At 43.2% G+C, this 13,082-nt stretch overlaps 1 protein-coding gene across 3 annotated transcripts in view; it reads right to left on the bottom strand.

Annotated features, from left to right (window-relative positions):
• The window catches only part of SART3 (spliceosome associated factor 3, U4/U6 recycling protein), a 32,786-nt gene that overhangs the window by 9,850 nt on the left and 9,854 nt on the right, over window positions 1-13,082 (bottom strand). Inside the window, exons 3-12 of one of the 3 annotated variants that reach the window (XM_082640164.1) lie at window positions 12,577-12,681; window positions 10,662-10,846; window positions 9,452-9,557; window positions 7,823-7,947; window positions 3,531-3,686; window positions 2,696-2,834; window positions 2,099-2,206; window positions 1,333-1,410; window positions 1,156-1,214; window positions 88-197 (exon numbers count right to left, since the gene is read on the bottom strand). In XM_082640164.1, coding sequence (XP_082496290.1) covers window positions 88-197; window positions 1,156-1,214; window positions 1,333-1,410; window positions 2,099-2,206; window positions 2,696-2,834; window positions 3,531-3,686; window positions 7,823-7,947; window positions 9,452-9,557; window positions 10,662-10,846; window positions 12,577-12,681 — 1,171 coding nt within the window. Of the gene's footprint in view, window positions 1-87; window positions 198-1,155; window positions 1,215-1,332; window positions 1,411-2,098; window positions 2,207-2,695; window positions 2,835-3,530; window positions 3,687-7,558; window positions 7,641-7,822; window positions 7,948-9,451; window positions 9,558-10,661; window positions 10,847-12,576; window positions 12,682-13,082 lie in introns of those variants that run through there. The other 2 variants (XM_082640165.1, XM_082640166.1) reach the window with 2 other exon arrangements.

Here is a 13,082-nt window from a genome sequence, read left to right on the forward strand (position 1 = left end):
GTACTGCACGGAGCAGGCCCAGGCTGCAGAGGCAGGGGGCATGCGGGTCACACCTGACAAGCACCACTCCCAACCCCGGCCAGTTACCTTTCCAGGTTGTAATACTCAAGCCACATGTTGGCGTACTTGGCGTTCCCTTTGGTCATGATGCTGTCCCAGAGCTCCCGGGCTTTCTGCATGTTATTGCACAGGCGAGCCTGCACGCATTAGCAGACTGAGTTAGGAGAGGACTCAGACCTTATGATGGTGACACTCATTACAAAACACACTTCAGATGCACATGGCTAAAAACCTCCCACCCCAAAACTCACCCCAAAACTATCAGCGTTACTTAACTCCCTGGACATTCCCGGGCCACCCCCCATGATAACAGCCCGGCCCAAGCATGTCAGCCTTTTTGCAGTGACAAGCCTCAGGCTGTCTGCCCATGTTCACCTCGAGAACCACACTTGGGAGCCCACAGGCACTCACGACAGTACTGGCCAGGTGTTTTTTATTAACTGTAAGTGTTTTATTTGAAGGACAAGGCAGTGAAAGAAAGATGGATCGAGGAGCAGATGCCGGCTCTTAACTTCTGAGCCGCAGTTGCTGCATCGTTAACGTGGTCTCAACACAACCATCCCATCCACCAACTACCAGATACCTGACTCTCCCCTAGAGGACAAACCGTTAGAATTTTACAATCCTACGAGCTGATTAAGGGCAGGGTTCACGTCTTACTCACCTTGGGGTCCTTGGTTCAGCAATAACATTCAACTCATTATATCCTCTGATTATTTGTGAAACTGTCTGTCTTCCACACTAGATTAAAGCCTTACTAGCACAGGGACAGGGTTTATCTCGTCCCCCGGCACACAGGGAAAGGCCTGGCAAACAACTCATGCTGGGAACGTGCTCATCAATGGGGCACAGCGCGGGAAGGGAAGAAGTAACACACAAGTGAGTGCCTGGCATTCAGACAGCTGCTGCGCAACTTCGAGCTGGGAGCTAGGATTCTCCCTAAGACAGAAACGAATGTGTGTCGAGCAAGGAAATAAACATGAATCCCTACAGGGCCTAGACCGTCACCTGGGATCCCGACTCAGCTTCGGTCACACTATCGGACAAAGGTCCCTCAAAGGGGGATGAAACGGACAATGTGTCAAAAACATTTACCTCAATCCGAGCCCAGTTCTGCATGATCAGGCAGCTTGGATCTCCACTCTCACTGAAACCTTGAAGAACAGAAGTAGACAAAATCAGAAAGTAATTGAGAGGCAAATCGCCTCTGACTAAAAAGGTACATGGAGCATAACAGGCAGCACGAGCGGCCAAGGCGGGAGGCCCACTTACGCTCCTCCACCTCCTGCTTCAGGTAGTCCAAGGCGCGGGCGAATGCAGACCGCAGCTCCTCCAGCTCTTTACTGGAGTCTGTGAGAAAGTGCAGAGAGGTTCGGCTCGAGGAAGCCACATGCCACGTCTTGTTTGTTCTTTTCAATCCTATACTGAAGCTCCCTGGCATGCTGGGGACACGGAAATAAAACTGCCAGTCCCTGCCCTCATCACACAGTGGGGGGAGGCAGATACAGGAAGACAGCACATCACAGACAGTACGAGGACAAAGGTGACAAGGGCGCCATGTGCCGGACCACAGCAGAGGGGGTCTCCCCGAGCCAGCAGAATGGCTAAAAGCCCCCTGCATGAGGAAGCAAGCACCAATTAGGGGTGGGGGCGTGTGGTTCTGGTCGCTCTTTTTTTTTTTTTTTCTTTTTTGAAGGAGGAGAGAGGAAGGCAGGGGATCCCATGGAGGTTCAATGATTTAAAAGGAACACAGCAGTCCCACGTAAAGAACTATTTAGGATACACAGAAGGGAGAGAAGGGAGAAATGAGACTAAAGAAGTTGGCAGGAGCCAGTGTAAACCATAAGGACCATTACTCTCTCCCTTTACAATAAACGGCATGATTCGTTACAAACTGAAATAGCTAAAATTTCTGAGAAAAAAAAAGTTACCAATATCACCTGCCCCACCATGAGATATTTGGGCAACTGGGACATCCTACCAAAACACATGTTAAGGAAAAACTCAGTTCTGATAGGAAACACATAAACTTCAATACCTTGTTTGAAATCGACCCTTCTCCTCAGGTAATCAAGGTACGCCTGCCAAATCTCCACATAATCAGTGGCCTGAATGAAGCCAGCACTCAGAGCTTTCTCGAAGGTCACTGGGGTCGAAGAAAAAGCCAGGATTTGTTGCCAATTCAAAAAGAAGTTATCAAGATGATTATAAAAACTGCTACTGACTATAAAATTCCATATGGCTTAAATATTAATAGTAATAATGGGATGCAACAAAGTGAAATGAGCTAAAGAGAAATGTTCAAAAGAAAGGCTACTACAGTGGTGTACGAACTGTGTTCTAGAAAGGGCACATCCCACAAGGTGCCCTGCGTTAAAGTGCTCCAGGTCAAGTAAGTTGGAGAAAAGACCATGACTCCCTGGAAAATCACAATGAATATTAAGACGTTAAAAAGTTCTAATAAGTCAAAAAATACAACTACTTCATACCTCCCATTTAGAGCCCTTCTTGTCACTAATACCCAATATCCCAAAGTAACTGCTTGGGGAACGCTGATTTAATGACTTTTGTCACAGCTCAATGTTTCTGACTCGGGACAAAAAGCTTAGAAGTCTTCCCACAAAAACATCCGCACCCGAAATCATTCGATGATCAACTCCATGTCTTTCCATGGCCAAGAGGTACCGACTCCACAGGGCAACTGTCCATGGGCAGTTTCTAACAGCGCGACTGTGTACAGATAAAACCAAATCCTTTACTTTCAGCTGTCGATCCTATGATAAAGAATGCCAGGGTCAGGAGAGAAAATTTTATTGTTAAGACTTCACCATCCATGAGACATTCCCAGCACAACCGACAAAAGACATTTCCTTAATATGACTGGTTTCTTCAACAGAAAAATCACAAGGGGTTTTGCGGGAAAAGAAGAGAGAGGTGGAGAGGGGAACCTACAGATCAAAGAGCTTTAAGAGACGTCAGCCAATCCTAATGTATGGATCTCGTTTAGATCCCGATTCAAATCTGTTATACATACACACTGAAATATTTACCATCAAAATGTGATTTCTGGATTTGCTTCAGAATAACATGGAAGGGAAGAAAATAGGTAAGGAACCTCGTAAGATTATAGATGAAACTAGACTAGTGCCATTAGTTAAGTGTTGAAGCTGGGTGATGGTTAACTGCAGTTTCATTTTACTAATCTGTCTACATTTATGTATTTATGTTTTTCCATGATAAGAAATTAAAAGAAAAATTAATCTGTTATAAAGTCCTCAATAGTAAGGCTATGCAAAATTTTTTTTACAGTTATCAGTTTAAAGTAACTTAAAACACCAGGAGACTTCCTTAGTGAGTCAAGCAGAGAGGAGCAGCATGCAGCTAACTACTGGCACTCTTTCTGATTTTCTTTAAATGGAACCTAAATTGGTAAAAAATAAAGTGAGATTAGAACAGGTAGGTTATCTTACTAGGTACTGACTGTAACGGATCCATAAGTCTGGGACAAGGCAGTTCTCGACCAGAGCGCGCTCAAAGACCAACTGAATGCGGGCGGGGTCTCCAATTTTCATCTCAAAATCGATGTATGCTTGATATTCAGCCAGCCTGGGTGCTTCGGCTTGCAACTGGGGCAAAGGAGAATGGCAATGAAATTGGAATGAACTATGTGACACTGTCAGAAAGCACACACAACTCCGTAGTAAATTTGGGTGAGAACGGCTACAACAAGATAAGAATCACCAATCCCCACTCTCAGAACCTCTGCATATCATAGGTCTATAAATTGATGAGCAGAAAGTGAATCCAAAGTGCCTCTTCATGGCAATAGTTACAAAGGCTCCGTAAACGCTTTTTAAACTCCATCCCTAGACCACAGGGAATTTAAATCTCCCATCAATCAGGAACTGAATGAAAGAGAAACACCTTTGCCAACGACCACTGCTAACCATCCTTTCAAAACAGATATCACTTTCGTGGCCTACTGAGTGGGGTGAATGCAACCATACCAAAGTTACTTGCTGCCCTGTGCTATTTCAGGTTCGTCACTCCAAATACCAGCTCCTGCCAGAGTACAGGTACATGCAGGAGATGGAGGAGGCTACGCTCAACATTTACTGATCCAAAGGCATACAGTTAAAATTCTTTTTAAACAAAATCCTCTTATTCAACTTGTTTTCTCCTCAGCCACACTCTGCTGACGGTCAAAACGAAATTCAACTGCCTGAGGATTTCATGAATGAAGCTGTGTGAAATGCAACTAAATACCAATCATTTACAGGTGAAAAAGGGAGAGGGAGCACATGCAGACCAGAGAGAGAGCACGCATGCTCTGAACTTAGAAAGATGATATTGGACAGACTCAGTTTCTACTAATAATGACAAAATCAGTTACCCAGACACACTGTGCCACTGAAAATACTAGATTAAATATTTTAAAAAAGCTTCTTGCAAATCAACAACAAACTGGCCAAGAAACAAGAAATACTGCAAACAAAATCTAAGTGAAGGTGGTTAAGCTAAGGGAAGGTTAAGCTTTTGCCAATTTAAGAGATAATATTAAGAATTTGATCTTGGGACTTCCCTGGTGGCGCAGTGGTTAAGAATCCGCCTGCCAATACAGGGGACACGGGTTCGAGCCCTGGTCCGGGAAGATCCCACATGCCATGGAGCAACTAATCCCATGCACCACAACTACTGAGCCTGTGCTCTAGAGCCCGCGAGCCACAACTACTGAAGCCCGCACACCTAGAGCCTGTGCTCCGCAACAAGAGAAGCCACTGCAGTGAGAAGCCCGCGCACTGCAAGGAGGAGTAGGCCCCACTCGCCACAACGAGAGAAAGGCCACGCGCAGCAACAAAGACCCAACACAGCCAAAAATTAAATAAATAAATAAATACATTTAAAGAATTTGATCTTTACAACAATCCTAGGAAGCAGCTATCATTTCTATACCCATCTTACATTCGAGGCAACTGAGCCACAAGGAGGCTAAGTACTATCCCAGAGCTAAAATTCAAACTTGAGGCAGCCCATCTCTCAGAGCCTGGGTTCTCACTCACCAGGCCATGAAAGATACCAAAAACAGAGCCAAGAAGCCCAACAAACCTCAAGCAGGATAAATACAAAAAAAATCCACATCTGGACCTACTGCAATGAAATTGCCAGACATCAAACCAAACCAATGAAATCTTAACATTGGCCAGAGAACAAACAAAGATTTCCTTCCAAGAAGCAAGAGTCAGACAGCTGGCTTAGCAGCACAGCGGAAGCCGGAGACAAAAAGGTACATTTAACCGCCAAGAGAAGAGGACTGTCCGCCTAGAAGTCTATACCCGGAGAAATCAACTCTCAAGGAGAGCAAAGCAAGGACCTTTGAAAACGAACAAAAACTGAGAAAATCTGGTACAAGCAAATATCCAGTGCAGGAGATGCTAAAGGGCAGACTTTAAGCAAAAGAAAAGTGATTCCAGGTGAAAGATCTACGACGTGAGAAGAACGAACAAAGAAAATGAGAAATGCGTGCAGTAAATGTAAACAAACTGAACTGCAAAATGCAGCATTAATAACGATGCCTTGTGGGTCAACTAAAAGACAAGAAATACAAGAAAACAAAGCATAAATCTGAGGGGTGGTAAATGAAGTTAAAAGTACTCTAAGAACAAGAAAGGGGAATAAATGCCATCTACAAATAATATTGTGTGTGTATTGTCAACACATAAAATCTCCCCAAATCTATAAATTATTAATAATAAGGATTGAGCAAGTTTGACTAAAAAATTAATACTAAAAAAATTTCATTTTATATACCAGGAACAAACAACTAGAAAAGAAAATCTTTAAAAAGATACCATTTATAATAGCATCAAAAAACACTTAGAAATACATCTAAAAATGTGTTCAAGACACTGGATAAATTTATAAAACTTTACAGACAAGACTTAAATAGCAGAGGTCTATACCATGTTCACAGATTGGAAGATTCAATATTTAAAAGATATAAATTCTTCCCCAAATTGATCTACAGATTCAATGCAATTCCAATCAAAAATTCAAGGGAATTCCCTGGCAGTCCAGTGGTCAGAACTCCATGCTCTCACTGCCAAGGGCCCGGGTTCGATCCCTGGTCAGGGAACTAAGATCCTGCATGTGGTGCAGTGTAGGGGAAAAAAAAAAAAAAAAAAAAAAAATCAAGGTTTTTTTTGTTTGTTCTTTTAGTAGAACTTGAAAAGCTGATTCTCTATTTAATGGAAGTACTAAGAGCTAAAGAACGCCAGGACCCTCTTGAAGGAGAACAACACGGATGGGACTCATGCTACCAAAGATCGAAACAATTATAAAACTATCATCATTATGACAGTGTAATATAAACCAGTGGGGCAGGACAGAGAGCCCAGAAATAGACCCACACAGAAATGGAAAGCTGATCCATGACAGACGTGGGGCAGCGTGTGAGTCAGGGTGGATGGAGTTATCAAAGTCAGCACTGGAACAACTGTCTCTCCATATGAAAAAACGAAACTGGACCCTGCCTCAGACCATACCCGAAGATCCATTCCAGAAGGAAACCTAAAGATGAATGACAAAACTATAAACTTTCAGAAGAAAAACAGAACTAAGTATATTAGTGACCTCGGAGTATGGAGAGATTTATTAAGCACAAACCCTAAGGGAAAGAATGACAAATCCAATTAGATTAAAATTAAGAATTGGTCTTCAAAAGATGCCACTAAAAAAAAAAAAAAGGAAAAGACAAGCCCCAAACTTGGGAGGAAAAAACTGTAATACATACAACCAAAAGCATGGATTAAGACCCAGGACTCCTATACATCAATTAGAAAAAAGACGAACCAAAAGAAAAATGAGGCAAAGACTTTAACAGGCACTTCAAAAAAAAAATTTTTTTAAGGAAATCTGAATGGCCAATAGGTGTGAAATGATGCTCAATGTCATTAGTTATGAGGGAAGCGCAAATTAAAACTATAATTTCAGATCCATCAGATTGCCTAACATTTAAGTATGTCAATACCCCAGGTTGGCAGAGCAATGAAAACTCTCAGACACTGCAGGCGGGAGTAGCAGCTGATAGCCTGGAAAACAGTTCAGCATCACCCCAGGACCCAGCAATTCCATTCTGACGTAATGGAATGAAACTCTTTTTCATGGGTACCAAGAGATACGTCCAAGAACGGTCAGAGCAGCACTACTCCTCCTAGCAAAACACTGGAAACAACCCAACCACCTAAGAACACGGATAAAAAAATTGTTTATACACAGACAACTTTACAGCAGTGAAAACAAATGGACTGTAACTATACTTATCAATATGAGTAAAACCCAAAAAACATGTAGAAAGAAAATATACAGCATGATTCCATTATATAAAAGTTCAAAAACAAGCAAAATTAAACCATATATTAATTAAGGATACGTTCATAGGTTGTAAAACTATAAAGAAAAGCAAGGGAATGATTATCACAAAAGTCAGGAAAGTGATTACCTCTCGGGAGAGGGAAGAGGAGGCAATCGGAGAGGGGCACATAGGAGACTTCTAAGGTACTGGCAATGCTCTATTTCTTAACCTGGGTGGTGGGTACATGGATGTTCACTTTATTATCAGGATGTAAACTGAATGTACACATTTATACACTCTATAGTATATTTCACAATAAAACAAATGTTAAAAGATACTGTTTTACTTGCAACTATCAATTAGGGAAAAGTCTGTAGAGAGACGTTTACTGTAAAAGAGACCAACACTTACCAGTGCTTCTTCATAGGGTTTATATTTCTCCAACTGCTGTAGTGCTTTATTATAGTTCTGAATTACTGACTCTGGTATGGGGTCTTCTGACCATTCTTCATACTCTGCAAACGTTGCCTCCATATCTATTGAGAGATGGATTCAGCCCCGTGGGTCTTGCCATTGGGTTTTATCAACTCAAACACAGAGTAAACCCTGAGACTCAGGTGCCACTGGCCCCTCCCACATCTGTGGCCACAGGGTTCTTACTGATGGAATCCTGAGCTCTTCTGCTGAGCCCTGACTTGGTCTTAGACTCCGTCTCAAAGCACCATCCTGGGCAGCCCTACCACCTAGTTAATCAATCAGAGTAAATGAAATAGCAACGCTCTAACCACACTTACCTACTGCTCCCTATGTTCTAACACTTCACATCCATTACCTCATGCGATCCCCACCACTCTACGAGGGAGGTTCTACCATGATTCCCACTTTGCAGTTCAGGAAACATAAGCAGAGGGTTACATCAACTGGCCACAGTTAACAGGAGAACAAGCCTTTGAACCCAGGCAGTCTGGCTCAAGTTCATGCTCTGCTCACCATGCTGTACTGCCTCACACTGGTATGTGAGATGAAACCTAGAAGCCAGCTCAGCTCTAGCCTTTTCTGCTTGTCACCCAAGGATTCGACTGGAGAGCCACTTCATAATTTGTCGAATCCAATCCAAATAAACCAGGAAGTAAAAAGAAATAACACCTGGGCTCAAGTAAAGTTGGCCAGAGGGGGCTTCCCTGGTGGCGCAGTGGTTGAGAGTCCGCCTGCCGATGCAGGGGACATGGGTTCATGCCCCAGTCCGGGAAGATCCCACATGCCGCGGAGTGGCTGGGCCTGTGAGCCATGGCCGCTGAGCCTGCGCGTCCAGAGCCTGTGCTCCGCAACGGGAGAGGCCACAACAGTGAGAGGCCCACATACCGCAAAAAAAAAAAAAAGTTGGCCAGAGGTTCTGAGTGTGTGCAACACATAACCACACCTGGGGAACAAACAAGATGGCAGCACCCAATTCTTCCCATGCTCGGAAGTCCTCCCAGCACTGCTCACGTTCAAGCTCAAAGGCTTGGCTTGCCAAAATATGTTCACACAAAAGGAGACTCCTTCCCAAGCCCCAAGAAATTCAGGTAGGAACATTTCCAATCGACTGCGCTCCTGGACCACCAGCTCACCTCCACAGGAGGAGGATATTAGCCCACGTACAAGCCCCACGCTGTTATGGAGGTTACTTCTGAAGAGAAAATGCTCATAATGGAGCTCTTACTCAATAAAGTTCCCCCAGAAAACACAGGGGGTCAGTTTCCCTATTCCTTTCAGAGACCCCCTCTCTGCCTCCCTGACAATGTCTTAACACAGGAAACTAGGGGTCAGGAAGTCTGCTTCTAGTCCTGCCCCTCCTGACCCTCATAACCCACTTGAGCATAAACAATTCAAGATATGTTTTTCCCCAGGGCCTTGTCCACAGTGATACTGTCCAATGAGAATATGAACACCAGCCACGTTCGCCTCACAAGATGCTGGGAAAGGCCTAATCACGTGACATGCTCCAAAGCATTCTAAGAACGACGAAGGACTGGCTGTGGATGGGTCACTTTCTCTTACCGTAGAGTGGGATCGCCAACTGTCGCCGGAAGAGACTGTGGACTTTCTCCAGCTGTGAATCAAAGGTTTGTTCCCGGTCAAAAGGGGAAAGGAAGCCAGCTATGGGCTAAAGAAGCAAATTCGTAGTAAATGACAAACTCTGGTTCTTCCTACTTCAAAAAATATTTCAGCACATCTTTAGTTCACACTAAAAAAATTCATAGGACCTCTCATACACGAGGTATTGTGCCAAATGCTGCACGAGGCTCAAAAGTGAATGTTTTCCCTAGCGAGTGTTTATGAGGGGAGAGCAAGAAGGAATCTAAGAAATGAACCCAAATGACTACAACAAGATACAGCATAAGCATCACAAAAGCGAAGCCTCACAAGTATCAAAGGATGGCGACTTGCTTCAAGCTGGTTTTCAGGGCTGAGTTTGTGAGTTTGTTATGAAGGGAGGGAATCAAGGAAAGGCTCCTGGAGGAGCTGGCACCGGGGATGCTCCTACAGGCTCTCCGGAGCTGGCAAGAGAGGAAAACAGACTCCCAGATGAAGGGAGGGCAAGAGTACAAGTACAGTGGCCAGAAAGTGCATGAACACCGAGGGGAGCGTGGGAGCAGACTCCACGTGGGGTCACGACTGACACTCGAGACAGCCACACGTGTCAGCCAGAGGCTCAGCCCCAACACCTTAGTCCGGGTAGGGGGAGAGCACCACCGCACATTTCTCAACAGGGACACAATCAAGACGGGACTGGGCTACTTTAACCACAGTGATCTAACTTAAGGAGAGGGCTCCACGGTGTACCAACAACAACTTTGTGGTCACACACAGAGTGGAAAAGAGACACTAGGGAGGGGACTATAAAATTCTATAAATCATAGTCTAGTCTTAAAAACGCAACTATGATGGGATTAAATCTCTCAGTTACTATGGGACATGATATATATATACGTATATATGTACACATACATATGTATACACACACACATATAAAATCTTTTTTTTGGAATGACTTCGTTATCCTTGTACTCTCACCCGGAACCAGTAACTAAAACAGTAGTATGTTTAAATATCAGTAAAAAATTGTAGGGTCATCTGTTTTTTAGTCAAAGAAGACATGCTTGCTACTCCACAAAGACTCGTGATTTTATTTACTGCCTAACTATGTTTCTCCAAGACCACTTACGAGGACAGCCCTGGGTGGCCAAGGCAAGCACTGGTCACTCACCCGGGCAGCTTCTACGATGGCACTTTCGAACTCCCGATAAGCCTCCCAGACAGCGAGTCCCTTGGTCATGTGTAACCCGACGGACGAGAGGGCCCTTTCAAACACAGAGCGGACTTTCTCAAGGCCACCTTTCTGACCAATCCCGCCGACTGAGTACTGGCCGTACTCTAGCCAAATGTTAGGACCTAAAAATGAGAAGTGTCCTATTAGTTCAGGATATGAAATGCCCAAACATCAAAACTTTTGTTCTGATGAACAACAGAAGAAATGAGCCCACCAAAAAAGTACTCATTCATGGAGAAAGGGAAGAGCATCACCAACAAGTATCCCAGGTTCCCTGTACCAACACTGCAGCCCAAAAAGCAAGTCTGTCTTAATGGCCCTACTACGTATAACCATTGAGATCTGACTCCATAAACAGTACGTGCCACGTGGTAATATGTAATACGACTGATTATAGAGCTCATTTGTTAAAATTGAAGAAATCCAGTAAATATTTAAATGAAAATAGTTACAAATCTGAGTGACTTTTCAGAAAGACTGCAAAGCCTAGAATTTTTCAACTTTTAAGTCTTGATTCATTTTTAAGCCTTCTGATCAAAGTGAAAAAACAAAATTAAAAGCACCAATCCTGTTACTGATATTTTAAATCTCTAAAACACAACAAAAAAGACCTGGTTGCCTGTTTCTTTCACTTTTTAAACCTTCTATATACTCACTCCTGCAGCATTAAGACCAATGAATTAAACTCTTTAGGAATGCGTCGATTCTTACTGTACATATTGTGCCTATCAAGTCACTTTTCAGAGATCTGAAAATAATTTTTGATGCTGATACACTAACCTTGTAAAATAAAAATACTAAAAAGATAAAGCCAACATGAGAATTACTGTATGTTTTCCTTAGGCTTGCTTTTTCAATGAAATAAGTCATTTCCAAGAACTTAGCTAAGGTTTGTGAGCTACTCTGTTTTTGCTCACCAGTACAGAGCTGCCATATGGGCTGCAAAATGAAAATGGAAATGAACTAGCTCTTGGAGCTGAAGCCCTTAGTGAGGGTTAGTCTAGTTTACAGAGGGTCTATGCTTCTCACTAGGGGAAATGCCCACAGAGGGAGTGAGGAAAATCAGATAGGAAAAAAGGATATTTAATTAAAAATGGGGAAACATTTTAAATAATTTTTAAGAACACTCTGTCCATAGCATTGTGTGATATAGTCCTCAGTGTACGTAGAGAAAATATTTAGAGACTTATACCATCAAACGGGATTTTAAGGGAGGGAAGGCGTCCACACTTCACTTTCACTGGTAAAACGTCAAGACCAGCAGACAAGGGATCTCCGAGGTAATGGAAGATTCTGCATCTCGATGCAGTGGTGGGATAAAATATCGCAGAACTATATACACACACATTGTACCAAGGTCCATTTCCCGGTGTTGAGTTTGTACTATAGTCATAAGATATTGGGGGAAACTGGATCAAGCAAGTACATAGGACTTCTCTGTACTATCTTTGCAATTTCCTATAAATCTATAAAAATGTCAAAATTCAAAGTTTAAGTTTTTTAGTACTGGAAAAAAAAAAAGCCTTCCGTCCAAAGCTTCTAAAAATCCAATTAATGTGTAAAAGGTAACCTTTAGTCATCTGGAAATACCAGGTAAGTTCTCCCTGCCAGATAAATGGTGGGGGTGAGTATATTCACCTCCTTCCTTCAAATATTTCTTCTACTTGTATTTTAAAACCTAAAGCCTCAATTGAAAACCACAATGATAATAATAAATGAACTCCAATCTTTCCAATCGCTGGATGAATGCTCTTTCCTGGGTAGCAACACCTCACAGTACAATCCACGGCGGCAGAGAGTGATGCTAGATGAGCCCACCTGACACCCTCGGAAGAGCCCGCAGGGAACTTACAGATGTAATCCTTCACCGCTTTCTCGAAGAGGTCGTACACGTGCTCTCTGTCCAGGCCGTCCAGGGCCATGCTGATCTCGTCATGCAGCCACTCCAGCCAGAGCTCTGCAAGACACCAGGGTCCCCTGCATTACCGCCCCCCGCACCAAAGGGCGGGCTGAAAGCAGGGACTGCACCGTGAGGCATCAGCACGAGAACGTTTCATCCACCTTATACAACCTGGCCCAGTTCACAGAAATTCAATTCTTAAAACCTGCACCAAGCACATAGAAGGCTTATGCTTCCAAAGAAGATCAATCACTAAAGTCATAATATCTCTAGAGTGGCTGGGCATTTTATATTTTGCAAAGCACTGATATATTTTCTCATTCAATCTTTGTCAAAAACCTATGAGGCAGGTGACAGGGACATTAATAACAATGGCATCTATCTAAGCATTTACAACATGCCACGCATGTGTTAATAAGTGTTGTGCACAGAATGTCTCTTCCAATCAATATACTACA

The sequence above is a fragment of the Mesoplodon mirus genome, assembly GCF_964341445.2.
Source record: "Mesoplodon mirus genome assembly, chromosome: 13".
In the NCBI taxonomy this organism is placed as follows: Eukaryota; Metazoa; Chordata; class Mammalia; order Artiodactyla; family Ziphiidae; genus Mesoplodon; species Mesoplodon mirus.